At 45.6% G+C, this 22,170-nt stretch overlaps 1 protein-coding gene across 2 annotated transcripts in view; it reads right to left on the reverse strand.

Moving 5' to 3' along the window:
- Positions 1–1,656: 1,656 nt before the first annotated feature.
- Positions 1,657–22,170, reverse strand: part of LOC309522220 (A.superbus venom factor 1-like) — a 54,589-nt gene continuing 34,075 nt past the window's right edge. The window contains exons 25-40 of one of the 2 annotated variants that reach the window (XM_082205371.1): positions 20,514–20,589; positions 17,094–17,256; positions 15,749–15,844; positions 15,133–15,283; positions 14,064–14,227; positions 11,467–11,625; positions 10,786–10,936; positions 10,258–10,312; positions 8,804–8,891; positions 7,746–7,835; positions 7,534–7,639; positions 5,284–5,373; positions 4,738–4,824; positions 3,918–4,001; positions 2,870–3,005; positions 1,657–1,947 (exon numbers count right to left, since the gene is read on the reverse strand). In XM_082205371.1, the coding sequence (XP_082061497.1) occupies positions 1,806–1,947; positions 2,870–3,005; positions 3,918–4,001; positions 4,738–4,824; positions 5,284–5,373; positions 7,534–7,639; positions 7,746–7,835; positions 8,804–8,891; positions 10,258–10,312; positions 10,786–10,936; positions 11,467–11,625; positions 14,064–14,227; positions 15,133–15,283; positions 15,749–15,844; positions 17,094–17,256; positions 20,514–20,589 (1,838 nt within the window). In that variant the 3' untranslated portion in view covers positions 1,657–1,805. The remainder of the gene's footprint in view (positions 1,948–2,869; positions 3,006–3,917; positions 4,002–4,737; positions 4,825–5,283; positions 5,374–7,533; positions 7,640–7,745; positions 7,836–8,803; positions 8,892–10,257; positions 10,313–10,785; positions 10,937–11,466; positions 11,626–14,063; positions 14,228–15,132; positions 15,284–15,748; positions 15,845–17,093; positions 17,257–20,513; positions 20,590–22,170) is intronic. The other variant, XM_082205372.1, reaches the window with a different exon arrangement.

Genomic DNA, 22,170 nt, shown 5'->3' on the forward strand with positions numbered 1-22,170 from the left:
GGTTGCTAAAGAATTTTTAATTTAAATATTGCATTTATAAACTGCAATTTCTTATAAAATAATAGTGGAAGAAGCTCCGAAGCAGGGGACTTGAAGAGAGCAATATTGGCCTGAATATAAGCCTCACTTTTTTTCCAAATTCTGACTGTGAAAATTTAAAGTGCGGCTTAAATTCATGACCTTACAAAAATTGGCTTTTACGATATTACTATAGGATTTTCTTCTACATTTGCCATTTACAGGTGTGAGTGCCTGTGGAATTTTAAGGGAGCTGCTTATATTTGGGTATTGTCTTTTTTTCTCTCCCCCCTCCCTGAATTTTAAAGGTGTGGCTTATTTGCAGGTGCGGCTTACCTCCTGCAAGGCTCCCCACGCTGCAGATGTCTGCCTGGCGCGGGGGGCGCTCTGCTTCAGGGCACCCCTCGCGCTGGGCAGCAGGCTGCTATCCGCAGCCTAGACATCCCTGCCGGACCTCCCGTAGGGCTGCCTAGGCTGCGGATGTGTTCCTGAAGCCTGGAGAGTGAGAGGGGTCGGTGCGCACCGACCCCTCTCGCTCTCCAAGCTTCAGCAAAAGCCTGCATTCGCCCCATAGGACGCACCCAGATTTCCCCTTCATTTTTGGAGGGGAAAAAGTGCGTCCTATAGGGCGAAAAATACGGTATATTCAGGCGAATACGGTAGTTGTTTCTGGGGAAGAAGCAGACATTGAAGAATACGGGGAAGGATTGAAGGGTACACAATAATTTAGATTTGATCTTGAATGCACACTTACACAGTCTAATGTGTCCTTCCCAAACTGTTGTATCAAATCTTCACCATTAACACATTAGACCCCAGAATAAAGTCTCTCTCTGTGTAAAAACAGTGGTAAGAAACTCTGGATTCACTTGCATTTTCTCTCCTTCACAGAACCTTGGTTTCCTTTTATTCTACCATAATCGGGCAGAATAAAATAGCTTCCTTGCTTGTAGACACATCTCCTGTTCTTTTCCCCTGCCATCTGTGAGAAAGCAAAACAAAATGTTCCAACTACTGTCTTGCTCCACCGCTGCTTACCGGCTCCATTCGATTCTCTCTCTTTCCCCTGCATTTCCTTGTAAGTGCACCATCTGTTCTAGCTCAGTTTTAAGTTTATCCCTGAAAGCAAATGGGCACTTTCCTACATGTCCACACATTTGTGGCCAGGGGGAGAAGGAGGATATTGTTGATTATGTATTACATTGCATCCTGTATACTTCCCCCTTTTGAAAGAGATTTTGAAAGGCTTTTGAAAGAGATTCTTCAGTGAGTTTCCTTTAAACAACAGGGTATCAATTTATAGAGATACTGTAAATATGTTGCCTGTAAGGTTTCTATGTTTGCTGCAGCTGCCCAAGAGATCAGGAAAAAAAGTTATTGAACTAAACAGGTCCAATGTAGGAATCACCTATATTACAATGCATCTGTCAACTGGTTAATGTTTTTTTAGCAACCATCAGAAATTTGCAATTACATTTGACTATCTACCCCTGCCTCCCGTCTCTGTTGTTTCCCTGTGTCAAGTTATTAGACCTGTGTTCCCATTCATGCACACTGATGGTGTGCTTTAAATGAATAAAATCTGAAAGAGCATTAGAAACATAAGGTGATTGGCAAAGAATTAACATGACACAAGAGTAAGAAATCAATTCTTTATTTGGTACATGTACACTCCCCCCCTTTAAGGAGAAATTGAGCAAAAAACCTAAGGTGAAATTCAGGAGGGAAGGTGTCCTTCAAACACTGACTCAAACCCATCTCATGGGCTCCAGTTGACATCTCCATTGTTAAGTGTTACAACCGAAAGTCATCAGTGTGTTAGAAAATTGAGCTAAGTCAATGCACAGGTCGTGGAATTCTTCGTCCTGGCATTCATCATCATTTGGCCATTTCTCAATCCAGGTATCCTTGCTAATCATGTAGTTGAAACTGGAAAGGGGAGAAGGGAAGATTTGAATTGGTACTCTACAGGTAAACTGGCTGACCTGAATGGAGTGGATGAATCCAGACCAGTGGCGTAGCGTGGGGGGTGCAGGGGGGGCCGGCCGCACCAGGCGCAACATCTGGGGGGCGCGCTCGCACTCGCAGCTCTCTGCCCCTACCTGGCTCACTCACTCTCTCTCACTGCAGTGCTGGCTGTGCGAATCCGATCCGAGCCGCTGGGTCGCCGCCCACTGTGGAGGGGGTGGGTGCCAGGCGTGCGGTGCGGAGAGAGAGCGAGGGACTATCTGGGGGAGGGACAGTGCAGCGGCCGCCCAGCGCAGCGCTGAGCGCGGGAGAGAACCACACCAGACCAGATCAGGCAGCAGCAAGAAGAAGCTGGCAGCAGCGGCAGGTTAGGGGTTAGGGGGCACAAATTACTTGCCTTGCTCCGGGTGCTGACAACCCACGCTACGCCGCTGATCCAGACATCAGCTATCAGCTGATGCAGATTAGTGACAGGAGCAAGCCAGCAGTTAAAGCTGGAGTCAACTCTTTACATGCAAGAACACAATATGCACAGACTTGGTGGGGTGTCAGGTCTAATGGGCACAGCAGCTCATCCCTAGTAGGTCTTACCCCATGGATCAGTTGTCGAGACTGTCTCAGTGTCAATCTCACACCTATACTAAGCTGACAGGAGGTTCTGAAAGCTTTCTAAGGGAATCAGTGGCAGTGGGAAAGGGTCACAATGATGAACTGTGAGTTATAGTGGCATGAAGTTCCACCAGAAAGTTAAAAATCAAGGAAGCGCAAATGCTTATAAACATGTTTATAATAAGTGGGACTGAAGGAATTGTTTCCCGATAGGCACTCCATGGACCTGATGGTGGAGGAAGCAGAGGATACGTTAAATAAATGAAATACATACTCAGTTTTGGTTTGCCACAGGTCACTGTTGAGGCTCCAGATTAGATAGTCCTTGTTCACCACCAGATTCAGAGATTCATTGCATCTCTTGTGGCTGATAAACCTGCGGGGCTTGGCTTCTGGGTTTGCATCACTCCCTAGGAATCAGACAAAACAGGCACACGTCTGTGCTTAAATGCTCTGTGTGTAAGGTTTTCTTTTTGCCTCTGAGCTTTCCCTGAAAAAACATGCTCTCTGGTGCTCAAATGGATTCAACATCAATTTGGGTTTCCAAGGATTGCTGTTTCGTCCAATTGAGCTTTAAAGAGCGGGTTTTCAAGGGGAAAGATCCAGAGGGGGTGGGAAGTGTTCTGACACAGAGCTTTAAAGAATGGGCTGTGTCTGGGAAAAGTGGAGGAAAGATAGGTGAGGACAAGCCCCTATTGCGATCTGAGCCAAGATCCTATCTGAATGTTAAGTTTGGCTTATAAATATACATATATAAGGTCTTGTGGTAGTGTTACATTTTGATGTCAAAATGATTTGTAGTAATGTATGGGGGAGGTTTCTAAGTGGTGATGTCCCAACTTTGGACCTCCTTCACCCCAAGATACAACTGGTACCGATGCTGTTCAGCTTCGGGTATCAAGTAAAGACTGAGTTATTACTCATCAGAAAAAGGTTTGTTATTCATAATCAGGGTGGATTGCATTTAATTCAAATCAATATAAATCACTAGTCAGTAAGGCTTGATTTATTTATTTTTTATTTTTTTACAAAAAGACATTGTTGCTGGTATAATCTTAATATTTTACAACCAGATGAAGATTTCATTTTTGGAATACTAAATTTTCAGAGTAATTTTTACAGTTATATAAAAAAATAGTGATTTGGTTATAGTGCAAGGACTGCTGCCTTTCAGGGAAGTTTCTGAGGAACCTTGGGGTCCCATAACAACACAGACTGGATATCACTGGTCGAAAGCGAGTGTTTAAATCAAGAAATATTTTTATAAACAGTCCCTGCTTTTGTATCCAAGGCATGTTTTTCTTCAGGAGGGAAATTCTTACCTGCTTTAATGATTTCCAGAACTTCCATGAAGTAGTTGTTATAATCATTTTCTTCTTCTATATGACTCAGCTTGGTTTTGTACACTTCAAAACAAAGACAGAGAAAAGTCATTAATTGATGGTTGCATGTTTTCCACATAAAAGGATTAACAAGTCCTTCAGCTTGTATTGTGTTTTTCATGAAGGTCCATGCCATGGGTAGGCAAACTAAGGCCCAGGGGCCGGATCTGGCCTAATCGCCTTCTCAATCCGGCCCACAGACGGTCCGGGAATCAGCGTGTTTTTACATGAGTAGAATGTGTCGTTTTATTTAAAATGCATCTCTGGGTTATTTGTGGGGCATATGAATTAGTTCATCCCCCCCCCCATATAGTCCGGGCCCCCCACAAGGTCTGAGGGACAGTGGACCGGCCCCCTGCTGACAAACTTTGCTGACCCCTGGTCTAAACTCCCATCAGTGGCACCTCATCAGCAGTGCTGCTAACATTTCTGGAGAGACGGAAAATCTGTTTGCATTTTGGCCCCTGTATATACAGAGCCTCCTCATCGGTTCAGGTCCAATTCTAGAATACATAAGTTCTTTTGTGATAGATTGGAGACTCTACATACACCAACAAACTGTAATACAGTGTCCACAAAACAAGCCGCCATGTGCCTGTTTTCTGTGTTGTAGCAACTCACCATGTGGAGGGAAGCAGCCCGACCATGAGAAAATGCAAGGCAGCCACCCCCCAAGGGTTGCTAAGGTGCTGGTGGTCATTAACATGAAGACACATCCACTCCTGAATTTACAGGGCTTGGCAATCTAAACTTCAGTTACCATAATCCACTCCTGGCTTGCAGGCTGCTTCCATTCGTGCATCAACATCAACAGGGTTATCTGCATCGTTCTGCAAGAAGCAGTGGTCTTCGGGAGAAGAGGAGAGAGACAAATAATTACAATAAAAATAGCCCTTTCATTAAAAGTAGTCAGATCTCAAAAGCCTGCTGGAAGAAAAAGATCTTCACCTGCTGGCAAAAAGACATGAAGGAGAGAGCCTGTCTGGCTTCTCCAGGGAGGGAGTTCCAAAGTCCGGAAGCAGCCACCAAGAAGGCCCTTCATCAAACTACTGAAGCATCACCAAGTCCAAACCCATCATTCGTGATTTTGCCAAACCTTGTAAAGACCTGGTTCTTTTAATAGCAACCCCATCCCTCGCTATGCCACCTTAGATAATAGATACACCCTAGATTAATTCCTGTAATTCAGAAATCACAAATGTCTGTCTACAGGACGTTTGTTTCCATGTTGACCAACCCTCCCCGCATCCCCAGACCTCTGTTTGGGTGGCTGGAAGCAGCATCTCTGCTTCGCCCCCTGCCTTACCTTCAGCACACCGGCAAACTTCGCCATGGCATATCTTATCGAGGAGGCCACTCCCTTTGGAGGGATGGTAGAACTTGGTGCATTGCTCATCTGAAAGGAAGAATGAAAGAGAAGTCCTTACTTCCACACTGACATGTCTGTGTGGCTCACCGATTTGATTCCCTGGTGGGGGGTTGATTCCATAATATAAGCCTTAGGAAATGCACAGAGCAGGAGTGGGTGACCCGTTTCTACCAAAAGGAATACTAGTGGCACATCACCCTGATTTAATTAATAAATAATAATAATAATAATAATAATAATAATAATAATAATAATAATAATAATAATTTATTTATACTCCGCGCTCCCCAGCCAGAGCTGGGCTCAGGGCGGCTAACATCAATAAAATTACAATAAACCATAATGGGGGGGGGACGACAAAAACAACAACAACAACCCAATTTATTAAAATACGGGTTAAAATACAATTTAAAATGCAGCCTCATTTTAATAGTAGCCCATAAATCAAAACCGTAGGGAAATATAAGGATCAGACTGATTCCAAACCAAAGGCCAGGTGGAACAGCTCTGTCTTGCAGGCCCTGCAGAAAGATGTCAAGTCCCGCAGGGCCCTAGTCTCTTGTGACAGAGCGTTCCACCAAGTCGGGGCCGGTACTGAAAAGGCCCTGGCCCTAGTTGAGACCAATCTAACCACCTTGCAACTTGGGACCTCCAAAGTGTTGTTATTTGTGGACCTTAAGGTCCTCCGCGGGGCATACCAGGAGAGGCGGTCCTGTACGGAAACCCATCAAGAGGGCTACTTTTCTACTGTCCAGTGTACAACCAGCTGCGTAAAACATGTCATCCCCCTTTTTTAACAGGAAGACACTCCAATGAAAATTTCTGTTACTATATATCTTTTGTGTGTGTGTGTGTGTGTGTGTGTGTGTGTGTGTGTGTGTAATAATAATAATAATAATAATAATAATTTATTTGTACCCCGCCCATCTGGCTGGGTTTCCCCAGCCACTCTGGGCGGCTTACAACAAAGATGAAAAAATGTGTGTGTGTGTGTGTTAGTTATATGGATCTTTCAAGATCTTCTGTATCTGTAATGCCTAATACAGTGGTGCCTCGCAAGACGAAAAGAATCCGTTCTGTGATTCTCTTCGTCTAGCGGTTTTTTTGTCTTGCGAAGCAAGCCCACTGAGGGATTAGCGGATTAGCGCTATTAGCGGCTTTTAGCGGCTTATCTGCTGATCGGATCAGCTGATAAGCGGCTTAGCGGCTTAGAAAAAGGGGGGAGGGAAAAAAACACAGCAGGAACTCGCAAGACATTGCCGTCTTGCGAAGCAAGCCCATAGGAGATTCGTTTTGCGAAGCACCTCCAAAACGGAAAACTCTTTCGTCTAGCGAGTTTTCCGTCTTGCGAGGCATTCATCTTGCGGGGCACCACTGTAAAGGTTTGGACAAAAAGAAAGAAAGAAAGAAAGAAAGAAAGAAAGAAAGAAAGAAAGAAAGAAAGAAAGAAAGAAAGAAGTATTCTGCCTTTCTTATGTGTACCCTGGGTGGGTTAGTGGTAGAGCAGAGGAAACTAGGAGCCAGGCCACCCTGGTTTTGTTCACTGCCCTTGGAAGGAAATTATATCTGGCTGCTTAGAGCAGGAATGTTGCTGAGCTGAGTGCTACTTGTGGGCCTCTGCTCTCTTGTCATTTGCCTTTTGTTCTCAGAATCCTTACTCCTATTTGGCTGGGTTCTACTATGCCGAGACCACTGGAAGAGCTGCATGTCATGTTCAGGGAATCCAGCTTGTGTTTTATGTCCTTCAGTTCAACAAAGCCGAGAGTAGTTTCAGACTAAGTTTAAGGTCACTATCCTTCATGTAAAGTGTACATTTTGCACTAAAAAACTAGTAAATGACCCCTGGACCGTTAAGTCCAGTCAAAGGAGACTATGGGGTTGCGGCGCTCATCTCGCTTTCAGGCCGAGGGAGCCAGCGTTTGTCCACAGACAGCTTTCTGAATCATGTGGTCAGCAGGACTAAACCGCTTCTGGCACAATGGAGTACTGTGATGGAAACCAGAGCACACGGAAACACAGTTTAGCTTCCCGCTGTGGCGGTGCCTGTTTATCTACTTGCACTTTGGCGTGCTTTCGAACTGCTAGGTTGGCAGGAGCTGGGACAGAGCAATGGGAGCTCACCCCACCCGGATTCAAACCGCCGACCTTCTGATCGGCAAGCCCATTTTACACTACGGTAGTCATTACCTAGATTGTAATAGCTGTACACCTTGACAGATCCTGGCTGAATGAGACCTACTTCAAAATATTTGTAAGCTTTAAATTGCAAACATTCCTCCTCTGTGTGAGAAACCTAGGATGGGAAAACAAAAGAGAAAACAAGTCTTTGGGTGCCAGCCTTTAAATGGTTACTCTCAGCTATGCCAGTTATTCCCAGAACCTCTCCCGCAAGTGTTTACCTTGTCCAGATAGATGATGAGGTTCCCTCTTTCAGACACGGCGTCGTTGATGTCAAACTTGGAGATGTATCTGTCGACTCCCTCAGAAAGCTGAACACAGAATGAGAACAATTGACATCATTGGCACCAAGGGTTGGAGTTAACCCACGCATGCAACCCCTCAGGGGTAGAGCATTTCATCTAGAGGAAATTTGGAGGTGCCAGGCTTCAGATAGGCACCTGAAGGATTTCAAGAGCGGCAGAATGAATTTTCACACAGCTAGAGAAATTTGTCGGGGAAATTCCACAGAACTCTCAGTCAGTGGCGTAGCGTGGGGGGTGCAGGGGGGGCCGCCCGCATCGGGCGCAACATCTGGGGGTTAGGGTTAGGGGCGCAAATCCACGGGTTAGGGGGCGCAAATCCAGGGGTTAGGGGGCGCAAATTACTTGCCTTGCCCCGGGTGCTGACAACCCACGCTACGCCACTGCTCTCAGTCATGCTTGCCAGGGCAGGGTCAATATCGAAGTTCCTGTATCTGTGATTGATAAGGTTCCCAACATCCCTCAGGGAGCTTTTGCCCATCCTTGAGCCGTTTCCCCTTGATCTCTTGCAGCTCATGGCTGCTAAATTTAACTGTGCCCCTTTAAATGAAGGAACTGCTCTCAGCAAAGGTAAGACTTGCTAGGAACAGAGGCAGAGCTGCAGCTCCTATTTGAGCCTCAGTCTGAGGATAACTCCTGCTAAAGTAACCTCCGAGCTCTGCTCTAGTAAGGATCCAGCCTGAACTGTACAAGGACACTAATACAAATCGTAAAGAATAACAGATAATAAAAAGATGCCAATTTTGGCCAGGGTCACATTTGCGCAGACCCCTGTCTTCAAGGAACTGGTAGGAAATAGGCATCCTCTGTTGCATCTAGCCTAGTAAGCTGCTGTTTCATAGCAGGAGAACTGGTGGCGCATAGATGATAAATCCTACTCCATTCTCTCTGGATATCAATTTTTAACTGACTGTAGTGAATTTTCCAGTGCAATATCCTCAAAGAACAATTGAGCAGTTGGTTTCAGCATCACTTACCCTCTTGAGATCTTCAGTGTCAGGTGCAAAACCAGTAAGCATGGAGACATCAATGATCGACATTGTGGCATCAACTTTACCAAGATACCTAGAATCAGTGACAGAGGGAAAATGACACCGGAATGAATTTCATAGTTTAAAAATAGGTTTGGCTTCAGTTCTATGAGCTTTCCATATTAATGTTGTTGCAAAAAGCTTCTAGGTTTCAACACTGAGAACCGGAGAGGATGAAGGGAAGTACAATGTGATCAACTTGGTTAATGCACAACACCTTGAAAGGATTTAGAATGGCAGCTTTCCACAACCTCAGCATCCTAACAGTTTAAAACTGAATACAGGCAGCAGAAGTGAAAATATACCATCACCATGAACTTAACCCCTGTCCAGAAGTCTGGGCAAAGAGGTGTGCCATTACCTCCTGTCTAAATGAAAATACCGTGGTACCTCAGTTTTCAAACGTAATCCGTTCCGGAAGGCCGTTTGAGTTCTGAGACATTCAAAAACCAAAAACTCAACACGGAAGCTTCAGTACGGAAAAATCAATATGGAAGACTCAGTACAGAAGCCGCATGGCATGTTCGACTTCTGAGGCAAGTTCAAAAACCGAAGCGTTCACTTCTGGGTTTACGCCATTTGAAAACCGAAATGTTTGTCAACGTAGACGTTCAAAAACCGAGGTACCACTGTATTGTAAAAGCAAGGTGTGCCTCACAAGGAAGGCTCTTCCACTGCTGCAGGGCCACTGCAGAGTGTCTACTGAAGTATCTAATAAGTAGGTTATTCATCAACTTTTTTAAATAGGGCAGCCCTACATTACACAGCTGCATAAGAACAAGCCTCACTCCTCGTCCCTCAGTCATTATACATCTGGCAAGCTGTCCACCTTTTAAAAAAAGAAGAAGAAAGGGCACGCATAACTGAAAGAACACCTCCTCCCATATCAGTGTGTGTGTTTGTTTAGATCATGGGTAGGCAAACTGAGGCCCAGGGGCCTGATCCGGCCCAATCGCCTACTAAATCCAGCCCTCAGACGGTCTGAGAATCAGCGTGTTTTTACATGAGCAGAATGTGTGCTTTTATTTAAAATGCATCTCTGGGTTCTTTGTGGGACATAGGAATTTGTTCATTTGGGTTTTTTTCAAAATATAGTCTGGCCCCCCACAAGGTCTGAGGGATAGTGGACCAGCCCCCTGCTGTAAAAGTTTGCTGACCCCTGCCCTGGTTTAGCTCTCCAAAGGAAGTCCACTTGGAGGTAGATTTGTGGAGTGAGGTTTGCAGTGCGGTGGCCCAGAGGGAGACTTTAAGAGTCAAAATATCCCCAACTCCTGAAGCGTCCAGACAAAGCTGAGTAAGTTATTTTTCATGCTAAGCCACCTTTGATGTTTCTCCTGGTTGTTCCTCTGAATGTTCAGTGATGACAACGTATGTCTATACTGAAAATCCCCAATGCTCACCTGGTGCAGATTTTGATCCTGACTGCACCCTTGGCTCCCTTTTCCTGCCTGCTACCTTGAAATTGGGGGAAAGAGAAAAGAATTAGCCACTTTGTAAAATTCCATGCGGTGTCATTCTTAGGTGTTTTGCAGAAGAGCTAACAGGCTGGGTTGTCCATTTATGAAAAAGGGATTCATCCATACCTGCCATTGCTGGCCTGCCCACCAACAGGCCCCTTCCTGAAGGATGTCATGCCCATGTTTAAACCAGGTGTGGGGACCTGTAGCATTCCAGATGTTGTTGGACCACAACCCTTCACCCCTGAGCCCTGGCCATGCTTCCTGGGACTGATGAGACATGGAGTCCAACAACTTGCCTCATCTAAATTCCCAGCCCGCATAATAGATCACAAGACATGGTGTATGCACACCATTTGAATGGCAATGCCCAGAAACATTTTTTTGGGGGGGCTGGCCTCCTCAAATATTTTATGGGGGGGGGTGGAATACCTTAGCTCTAGCAAACCTAAGCCCACCATTCATACTTACTCAGCTGGACATTTTCAACAGAAACTTGCAGAGAAAAACTTTTGCACTGCTCTGCGCTCTCCTGTAGCTTTGCATTATACACCGTCACTATGGTCATAATTGCTTTTCCTTGACCAGATGCTTTCACAATGAAATCTTTATTGATTTTGGTCTGAAAAAACAAAAAGAGTCAGTGTACCTTTGGTTTGATTCTCTCTTGACACATTCAATTTTATTGATTGCTATTACTGTTTTATTAAGTTGTAGTAGAGGTGAGATATAACACTATGACGCAAGCAAACAGATGGCAAATCCACATTTTTTGTGTGATTATAAAGTCCTCATAAAAAATTATTCACCATTCACCAGTGGCTAAACACTGCAAGGCAGCATACCAAAGCATTATTTTGTCAGTTTGCATTTCTTAGTACAGAAAGTATTGATCTGATGTGTAGAAATCTTTCCTATTCCAATTAATTCAAGAGGGTTCTGGAAGCGTCCATGTGTGGAAGAAACAAGCAGAAAGTTCATGATGTTTGGGATATTCCTTCAGAGAAGCTCAGTACAGCTGGTTTAAACTGGTTCTGTTATCTCTTTCCGTCAAGGTCATGCTGACTATAATAAGAGGCCAGAGTAATAAACAATTATTTCCAGAGGGGGAAATATTAAGTAAAATATCATTCGTTCAAAGGAAAGCTGTACCTCTGCTGATCGTACTAAGAGTGCGTTGTCGTAGTCAATACGAAAAGTAATAAACTCTCGACGTCCTGGCAGTTTAATAGAAACTGCCAGCTGTATCTCCTTATGGGTAGGGATGTCGATCTCATACTGGGCAAGAGCTTGGAAAACCATGACGGTTGCCTGAAACGGGAGGAAGAAGATGGAGTCCAATGAGTTCAGCCTGCAGTCATCCCATGAGCTGGGATGAGGCAGCCACCTCAGGCAGCAGAACCCCAAGAGGTGGTGCCCCAAGGGCACCTCACTCGCCCTGCCATCTCCACTGGCAGCAGAGAAGCAGCGGCAGCATTGGCGGCTTCCGGTGAGATGTTGCCGAGATTTTGCAAGGCCTCAGCCATAGCCCCTACGACCAAGATAAGGGAGGCTTCAGCAGCAGGGCAGTGGTGGTGGGTCAGCACCTGCTTGCAGTGGCTATCTAGACAGGGACCTTAGCATAAAGGAAATGAGAGTAGAGAGGACTTCCGGTTGGTCGCCCGATATGGCGGACGGGAGCTCTTTCAGCTGAAACAGCCCCGGCGCTTTGAAGATTGGGGTGACCGTGAGAGCGTCACGGAACCCTGAAAAAAACCTCAGATCGAGCATTCTGAGGACCTGGTGTTCTGGCGGGTGCCCTGAGCGACTCCCCTGCTCCCCGGTAAGCTCTAATAAGAGCCCCGAGAGCGAGCGGGGTCGGAGTCGTGGGCACTGTGGAATCGACTCGCTTTCTCCACAGCGCAAAGCTCCGAGTCCGGTGATCATGAGCGACCAATTTCTCTGACTAAATTAAGATTCGAAAATTGGGAGTAAAAAAAAAGGACTTAAATTCGGACTTTTAAATTGGATTGAAAGGGATTTAAATACGGAGGTCGATCCCTTTCCGCTGAAACAAAAGTGAAAGCAGTGACAGCTGACCGAAGCCGTAACTTTAAAAGACTTGCTAAAAACTTTCAAGAAGCAATTTTAAGCCCCTCTTTCTGCAGATTAGATATATGACACAGAAGGTCTGTGAACAGGATCTCCTACAAAGTTATTAATATCCGTTAGGAGAGGCCCTGATTCAGTTTGGAGCCATTCCTTAACTGCACCACTTTTCAGATAAAAATCACCCCCTGTAAACTATTATTTGCCCTGCTGATCAAAACATGCGGGTAGCTCTACGATAAAGGGGATAAGGAGGAAGCATCATCTTACCCCTCCTCTGCTGTAAAGCATCGTCTCCTAAGTAGTGGGGTAGTAGTGATGGGGGGCAGGAATCACCTCTGGTAACCAATGCACGCCTTTGGTTTCAGATAGTACAGGGGCAGACAAGTCTAAGAAGCCTGGGACAAAAAAATGCATGGCCCTCTAGTGGCTATGGTGGCTCCTTTACCAGAAGTAATCGATTTAGCGTTAACTCGGGAAATGCATACTCAATTCTGACCAAACTAAGCCCCCTAGAGCAAAATCTAAATTAGGGTAATGCCAGGGGACTGCCATCGGAACAGGGGAGGGAGGCAGGGGGACCGTTGGGATACAGAGAGCCTCCGAACCTCCTGAGAAGCAGTTCCTCTTCCAGCGGTGGGAAAAGCCACACCTCCAGTGGAGAAGAGAGGGAAGGGGCCAGCCAAGTGAGGAGAGGGCTCGAGGATGCTGCTGAGAGCCCCAGCGCCTCACCTCGCCAGGCTGGGCAGGAGGGACGCACGCCCCTTCCATCACCCAGCTTGCGCAGAGGGGTGAAACGCAAAGATGGGAGGCGGAGGCTTGGGGTACCGAAGTTCTTATGCTGGGGGAGAAGCCGGAAGGGGCCACTCCCGGATTCTGCAAGTGACTAAGACGGACATGAACTTTGTTGATCTGCACTGTAAATAAAAGCTGTAAAACCTTTGTTGATCTGCACTGTACAATAAAACCTGTAAAAGACAGGTCAGAGTCCTGCCTGGTTACTCACGAGCAACCACCAACAGCATCTGACAGGTAAGTAAAAAGGTAAGGTCCAGTCATGACCGACTCTGGGGATGCAGTGCTCATCTCGCTTTATTGGCCGAGGGAGCCGGCGTACAGCTTCCAGGTCATGTGGCCAGCATGACTAAGCCGCTTCTGGCAAACCAGAGCAGTGCACAGAAACGCCATTTACCTTCCCGCCAGAGTGGTACCTATTTATCTACTTGCACTTTGACGTGCTTTTGAACTGCTAGGTTGGCAGGAAGCAGCAAAAACAAACATAGAAAGTAGCTGCAGTTGAACATGCAATTTGGCCATCAGCAATTTGGCCATCAGCCACACCTAGTTTTCCCTGAAGTGATTAACCAGTGCCTGAACTGTAGCACCTTCTGAGTCTACTGACTGGGGTGGGTACGGGGGTACATGGCTATAAGTGGAGCCCTCCCCTCCCCATATTTAAGATATTAACATGCCAAACTTAAAGGCTATGGTAGAAGCTGCAGACATTAGTTTTCAAAGTGTCGGGAATTGTTTTGTATGGAGGTCACCCCACCAGCAGTCTAAAGTGGCGTAGCCCAGACTGATCACTTAACTCAAAACTAGGTGCAAATGGAGGCTACAGTTCAGTTTTTAAGCAGAAGGGGAATAAAGCAAACAATCACCTGGGTTTGTCCATATGTCCCGTCATAATACTTCTGCTTTGTCAGCCATTTGACTATGGGACCAACAGCATCAAACTTCCTCATTTTCAGCAAGGCCAGCAGAGCATAGGATGTGCCTTCGATGTTGTAGGTGTGAGCATTATATTCCTCCCAGCGATTCTTACCTAAATACCAGCAATGAAATAGATCTTTGTTAAACAGATCCTGATGGGCGGGTGAGCTCAATGTCCTAAGGACCCACCCAGTTCCCACCAGTTTCCATTAAGAGATTATCAATGTACTGCATAATACATTATAAATTAAAAACTGCCTGTCACTTGCCTGCAAGCCTCCTCCCTCCCCCAGCCATTGGCCAAGCTGCTGTGATGAAACATTTGTTTATGAACAAATTTACAACAGCTATGGAAGCGCAGAATTTTGAAAACCAGTGCAGGAAACAAAATATCTGTTTGTCATAGAATGGTAGAATTGGAAGGGATCCCAAGTGTCATCTAGACCACCCCCTTGTTTAAAGGAAGAAGCCAGCAACCATTAAAAGACAGCCCTGAGGCTCATCCACACAGGCACAACCACCCACAACCACACAGCATTTCATCCACTCTTTTTCAGGCTTCACACACTGATTCCATAAACTTAGCGTCTGGGACTCAAACATTGCTTCTTCTCCTCGTCGGCTCATGCATCCCCTTCCAACAAATAAAGCAAAAGCAAAAAGTCCCTTTCCCCTCCACTGTTGTATTTGGCTTCATTTGGCACCCACAACCACCACGGGGCCCTTTCCTTCTCTTGCTGCTCTGCAGACACAACCTTTCCATTTCTCCCCAACAGCAGAAGGAACAAGGCAGCCAGGAGGGAGAGGGAAGGGTGCATGGAGTCAGGATATACTCTCTTGGTACTCTGGAAAGCATTCCCAGTTCCCACAGGGCAGCCACTTACAGGCTGCTTTTGGCCTGGCTGCTGCCACTGTCCTCCTTCCTAGAAGTCTTCCAAGCATCTCCTTACATGAGCAGCTCATCTTCAAAACCTGACCATGTTTTTTCTTGCATTGAGTGTGCTGCCGCAAACGTACCTCTTGATGCTTCCATGAGTACCTTGTCATCATTAAGCCTTCCTGCCAGGGCTAAAGCATAAGCTGTGAGGGCCACGGTGTAAGGTCTTTGCAACTTCCCATATTGTCTTAGTAAATACTCAGAAGCTTTGGTGATGCTGCTCTCTAGAATCTGGGTAAAAAGGACAAAATATACACTGTAGGAGTGTTTGGGAGAACAACTGCAGACATTATGTATTTCATGCAAACGCAATGCAATAAAGCGCCAGGGGCTGCACTACTGAGCCCAGTCTCCTTTGGTTGAGAAAGCAAATTAGATTTCTAAAATCTGTGTTATTTATAAATATACAAGCAGAGCACAGCAGGAGCAAACGGTCGCTTCTACAAGCAGGCATCAGATCCTGATAGAGCGCTCCTGCCAGAATCTTATTTACAAATTTATCTTCCCACCTTTCTTACTACCAAAGAAATGGAAAAATGCAAAGCTGCTTACAAAAGTTAAAAGAAAAAACCCCATTAAATAACAAATAAAATAACACACAAACAGCAGCAACAATGGAGAACTCTCTCACCTCCCTGCCAGCCAAAACTCAGAGGGATGGGCAAAAGGAACTGTTAGGGGTGGACAGGTACTTACATTGACTTGATCCTTGCAGATATCTTTGGACTCCAGCAATGCAATCAGGACGAAAGCTGTTAATGACACTTCTGGTTCAGCGCCCTTATAACCTCCCTGGAAGGAAGCAGGGGGTGGGGTGGGCAAGAACAATTGAATGTGTTTGGTTCACACAAACAGATCTCCTACCAAAAACATAGCTCAGAAGTACAGGCAGTGGGGTGGGGAGGAAGGTAGGGGAAGCAAGCCTGAACATACCAGAAATTTGACAAGCTTAGAAAATTAAGAACCCAAAGGATTTTAAAGACATATATGTCTTCCACTTTCCCCCATCTTTTGCAGATTGCATATCCCCTGGGAAGCTATTTGCCTTGGTGGTTTGCACAACACTACTATTTGCCTTGGTGGTTTGCACGACAGCACTACAGAAAAGTAACACAGCAGCCACAGTGGTAGGTAGGGGTATGTCTCCCCACCATGTCCTCTTTGTGAACCCCTCCATAAAGAACCTGGCCTGCAGGAAACTGTCATCGGACAAAAGGCTTGAAGGACCACCTGCCTGCAAGACAGTCTATTGTTATTTTTACTGTTGTTAGCCGCTCTGAGCCTGGCTTCGGCTGGGAAGGGCGGGATATAAACAAAAAAATATTGTTGTTGTTGTCGTTGTTGTTGTTGTTGTTGACTGATTCTTCTGAATTAGGAACCAGAAAATACATGGATTTATTATCAGAAAGGACAAGCAGCTGAAAGAAAGCATACCACCATCTCTCTGTGCACAAACACAGATTATGTATCTAAGCCAGGAGAAGACCGCTTCTCCTAGTATGCCCAAACTTTTTTCAAAGAGGGCCAGATTTGATGAAGTGACCATTTGTGAGGGCCAACCAAAACTGTTGACCATTTTTTAGGATTGAAGCTGTGGAGCTTTTTTTAGGATTGAACTTGTTGAGCTTGTTTGACCCCAAGAAATAAACTGCCACAGGGGCTGCATAAACAGACTTTAGACATGCCTGATCTAAGCAATGTGGATAGATAGATCAACATAGATCAGGTATTAGCTCCCTGCAGAGGCTATCGGATGTTAAGATTGGCAGAGGGGGCCTTCTTGATGGTTCTGCAGCCCCATACGGTTATGATTATAATGGCTTCTTGTCCATCGCAACCTCACTTTCGTGCCAATAAAGGCATTCCTCCGTCACTGGAGGCTTTTAAGCAGAGGTTGGATGGTCAGCTGTGATGGATGCTTTAGTTGATATTCCTGCATTGCTGTGGGTTGGGCTAAATGACTCTTAGGATCCCCTTTCAGCTTTACAGTTTTATGATTCTATTCACGTCAAGCACCATTAGTAGCAGAAAGAAAGCATACCTGCATTTCTCCATGGATCATAGGGGCATCTTCATGGAAAATTCCATCTGGTTTCTGCTTCTCCAGAATCAGCCACTTCACACCTCCACAGAGGATATTGTTGTTAATAGAAGATACTATTCCTGAAGCCATGGCAAAGATTTTTATGACATAAGCTGTTAACCTGCAGAGAATACGATGCATCAGCTCCACTATTAAACAGGTTGGGCAGCTTAAAGGCTAACAAATTAATTATGGGGCAAGTTTTTGAATTACAATGTACTTTATCAGATGCATGAAGTACTGCCCTGCACTGAAGTTATACATATGTTAAAGGGAATGCAAGTTGAGTGGATATGTGCTTAACAACCAGCGATTGTGCACATTCCCCAGACTTCATTGAGAATGTTCACAATATCTACCCATGAAGAGCTAACTTGTGCACACCATCGTACCTATGGGACTGCTTCTCCTAGTATGCCCCACGGAGGACCTTAAGGTCTGCAAATAATAACACCCTGAAGATCCCAGGCCCCAGGGAAATTAGACTGGCCCCGACCAGAGCCAGGGCCTTTTTGGCCGTGGCCCCAGCCTGGTGGAACGCTCTCTTACAAGAGACCAGGGCCCTGCGGGATTTGACATCTTTCTGCAGGGCCTGCAAAACGGAGCTGTTCCACCAGGCCTTTGGTCGGGGTTCAGTCTGATTCTTTTCTTTTTGTATAAGAACAAGCATTAAAGAGGCCTCCTAGAGGACTCACAGGTCCTTTATAAGACCAGTGGTAACAGTTGACCCTGAAGAATATTAACCACTCCCAATTTTACCCCTGGACTGCCCTCTGTCCAGATTTTAATTTGCTCTGAACTAATTTTAAGATGTATTTTAATTGACTGATTGCCTGTGTTTATTTTCTTATGTTCTTTGTATACTGTGTTAGTTTTATGATGTTAGCCGCCCTGAGCCCAGCTCTGGCTGGGGAGGGTGAGGTACAAATAAAAGTATTTTATTTTATTTTTATTTTTATTTTTATTTTTATTTTTATTTTTATTTCCCAATCAATACGTATAGACTCCAAAAGTCCTTGGGCAACGTTTATATAGCAACTGAATTTTGTATATTCTGTAGTCATAATGCATATTCTCCAACAGGCCTCTGAGTTGCCGCATTTTGCACTTGCTTGCAGACCAACCTCAAGGGCAGCCCCACATAGAGTGCATTGCAGTAATCCAACCTGGAGGTTACCAGCACATGGACAACAGCGATCAGGTTATCCCAGTCCAGAAATGGCTGTATCTGTCTTACAAGCCTGAAGCTGATAAAAGGCACACCTAGCCACTGTGAGATGGATACAGCAATGGACCTGTTATCTGGACCCTCAAACAACCCACCCGTAGCCCCTCCATCTTCCCAAGATTCATTGCCAGTTTGTTGGCCCTCATCCAACCTACCATTGTATCTAGGCAGCAGTCCGAGACTTACGTGGCCTTTCCTGATTCAAATGTTACAGAGAAATAGCTCTGTGTGTTCTGATTTCCTAATCTCCCAACCGCTTCACATACATGTTAAACTGGAGGCTGAACTATTGGAGCATGGCAATGTGCTTTACATGGGGGCTGTCTCTGAAAATGGTTCAGAAACTTCAGTTAAGTGCAAATTATGGCTGTTTGCCAGTTGCCAGGTTCTACACCAACATATCATATAACCCCACTTAAATTCCAGCCACACTTTATGTTTCCTTTCTCCCAGTGTACTCAACCCTTGGAAATTCACCTGAGACCCTTCTCTCTCTGAGTCCTTCTTCTAAGGGAGGCCCAGAGGTTAATGACAGAGAGGGCCTTCTCAGTGGTGGCTCCCCATCTGTGGAACATCTTTTTGGCATCAGGTAAAAGGGACGTGGGGGGCGCTGTGGGTTAAATCACAGAGCCTAGGACTTGCCGAACAGAAGGTTGGTGGTTCGAATCCCCATGACGGGGTGAGCTCCCGTTGCTCAGTCCCTGCTCCTGCCAACCTAGCAGTTCAAAAGCACGTCAAAGTGCAAGTAGATAAATAGGTACCGCTCCAACGAGAAGGTAAACGGCGTTTCCGTGCGCTGCTCTGGTTCGCCAGAAGCGGCTTAGTCATGCTGGCCACATGACGCAGAAGCTGTACGCCAGCTCCCTTGGCCGATAAAGCGAGATGAGCGCCGCAACCCCAGAGTCGACCACGACTGGACCTAATGGTCGGGGGTCCCTTTACCTTTAAAAGCTTACTCCCCTCCCCCCCAAGGCTTTTTATGGACTGAGCTGATTTTGTCTGCTGTCAAATGTGCTGTTAAATCTTCTGGCTGTAGTGTGTGAATGAACTGTATTCGCTTGTATGAGGAAAATTATGTTTTATGTTAATTTTTACAGGTTTAATGAATTTATATTTTTTAGATGTAAGTTGCTTGGGCACCTTTTAGACACCAAGCAACTAATTATATTAAAATAATGAGAATGATGATGATATTAGTAATAATAATACTCAGCATTGGGTTCAAGATAGTACCCTACAGCATCCCACAGCACAACTGTCAAGGGGCCAAAAGACTAACACCCAATGCTGTTCTCTGAAATCGACCACGGAGAAGAGATCAGAACCACTGTACAACTGTCTCTCCAATACCCATCTCACTAAGTCAGCTCAGAAGGATACCCTGTCAATGGTTTCAAAAGATGCTGAGAGATAAATTAAGAAGAATTGGGTTACACCCTCCCTGCCCCTCTCCCAATAAGCGTCACTCATCAGGGCAACCAAGCCTGAAAAGAGATCCATAACTAGGCCTGAATCCAGATTGTAATGGGGAGAAATAATCAGTTTCATTCATTGCACTTTTTTCATCACAGCCTTTGCAGTCACTTTCCCTCCAACATTTCTCCAAAGAAAATAGGGATGTCCTATTCTATTATTAATTATTATTGATTTGTTGTTGTTGTTGTTGTTGTTGTTGTTGTTGTTGTTAATACCCCACCCATCTGACTGGGATGCCCCAGCAACTCTGAGCGGCTGCCAACATACATTAAAACATAACAAGACATTAAACATTTTTTTAAAAAATCCTATACAGGGCTGCCTAGATGTCTTCTCAAGGTTGCATAGTTGCCAAACTCCATACCCTCCAACATTTCTCCAATGAAAATAGGGACATCCTAAGGAAAATTGGGACATTCCAGGATAAAATCAGAAACTGGGATGCCTTTTGTAAATCTGGACTGTCCCTGGAAAATAGGGACATCGGGAGGGTCTGCTCCCTCAATCCACCAGGTCATATCCAATTAGTAAGTTTTAATAAGCCAAGAGCGGCAACAATTGAGGAGACATTATCGGCTGCATTGCTGAAAGGACCTTGTCCATGTTATCAGGCTACAATCAACATCTGGAAAGCTCATCTGTGATATATACTGCCATATGAGAACTGCCTTTACCAAGTGCTGCTTTCGCGGTTTTTAAAGGCAGCGTAGGAGTGGTCTTTTTTCTTGTACGTCATCTGCTGGGTATAACCTAGAAAGGAAGGAAGAGAAACAGAACTCTGAAATGCTGCTTCAGCAACTTAGAGTAGGGGTCAGCAAGGCTTAAGCAGCCTGGTCTGCTTCACTCCCCTGGAGATCTCTCCGCAGGCTGGATCACGCACGTGCATTCCTGTTAAGTTGTGGGTGAACATATCAGACAACACAGCGATCCTTCAGACAGCTCTTGTTTATTCACAGGCCAGAACAGAACTGAACTGAAGGGTTCAGCCAACCTACTTAGATAGAGCTCAACTACAAAGCAACAGTAACAACTTTCTGTAACTATCCAATCACTGAACGTCGCTTTCAATTCCTTATTTGCATATGCAGACCTGAGTGAAAACTATCTACAGTATCCCCCTGCTGGCCCAGGGTGAGAACTTCAGTACATAACCATTCCGGCTAGAGGAGGCGTCTGCATGTGTGCGCGCATGCGTAGACGCTATTTCCAGCACGGAGGAAGAAGAGTTTGGATTTGATATCCCGCCTTTCACTCCCCTTCAGGAGTCTCAAAGCGGCTAACATTCTCCTTTCCCTTCCTCCCCCACAACAAACACTCTGTGAGGTGAGTGGGGCTGAGAGACTTCAAAGAAGTGTGACTGGCCCAAGGTCACCCAGCAGCTGCATGTGGAGGAGCGGAGACGCGAACCCGGTTCACCAGATTACGAGACAACCGCTCTTAACCACTACACCACACTCGCTCTCTGTAGCTTCCTATTGGTTGCAGGAGCTTCCTGCAGCTGATAGGAAGCCCCGCCAGCGCCGCAAAAGTGAGTCCTCGAGCGCAGCAGCAGGGTTTGGGGGTGGCTCGGGGGCCGGTTAAACAACCCCCGCGGGCCGTATTTGGCCCCCAGGCCTTAGGTTGCCGACCTCTGACTTAGACAAATGCATCTAGACAGGCAACTGGCACTCGCCCTGTGCAGAAAGAAACTTTGCTCCACACCCCTTTTATTTAATTGCTGCACTGCCTCATCTGCTCTTCCTTTGCATATGCCTTTTTCTTTGTGTCCTTTTCAGCTTTCCCTTCTGGTCTCTTTGTAGCTTCGGCAGAACACCAGTTGAGGAATAGGGCTGCTTTGCCCCATCAAGATCTTAACACAGAGCAGAACAGGCACCGCCACTATGAGGCATAGGCAGTTGAGAAATGGCCAGTTTCCTTCTTGTTATCTTAAGATTCTCCAGATGCGAAAAAAAGGGAGATGGAAATTCCTAACCTTATAAATGGGTATGGAGGCAACTCAAGTAGCCTTTAGAAATTTCTCAGAAGCCATTACCAGTGGGTACCCATTCTTCAATAAAATTTTATCAGTGCTTTTCTCTGGCGGGGTGCAGGGGGACGCGTACCCCTAAACATTTTGTGAATCTAAGGGAGAAGAAACTAAAAAATTTAGTTTCTTCTCTATCACAGTGAATCATCAGTTCTGTTGCTACCGCCGATGGCGGCCTCATTTCCTGTCACAGTGTTTCCTGAGTCTCAGACCAAAGCAAGCATTTAATGTGTGAATTAGGAGTTGGAATCTAGCAGAGTAATCGGGAAGATGTTAGTGCACACAACCTCATGCCAATGTAGAAG

This window comes from Podarcis vaucheri (assembly GCF_965113315.1).
Source record: "Podarcis vaucheri genome assembly, chromosome: 17".
Taxonomy (NCBI): Eukaryota; Metazoa; Chordata; class Lepidosauria; order Squamata; family Lacertidae; genus Podarcis; species Podarcis vaucheri.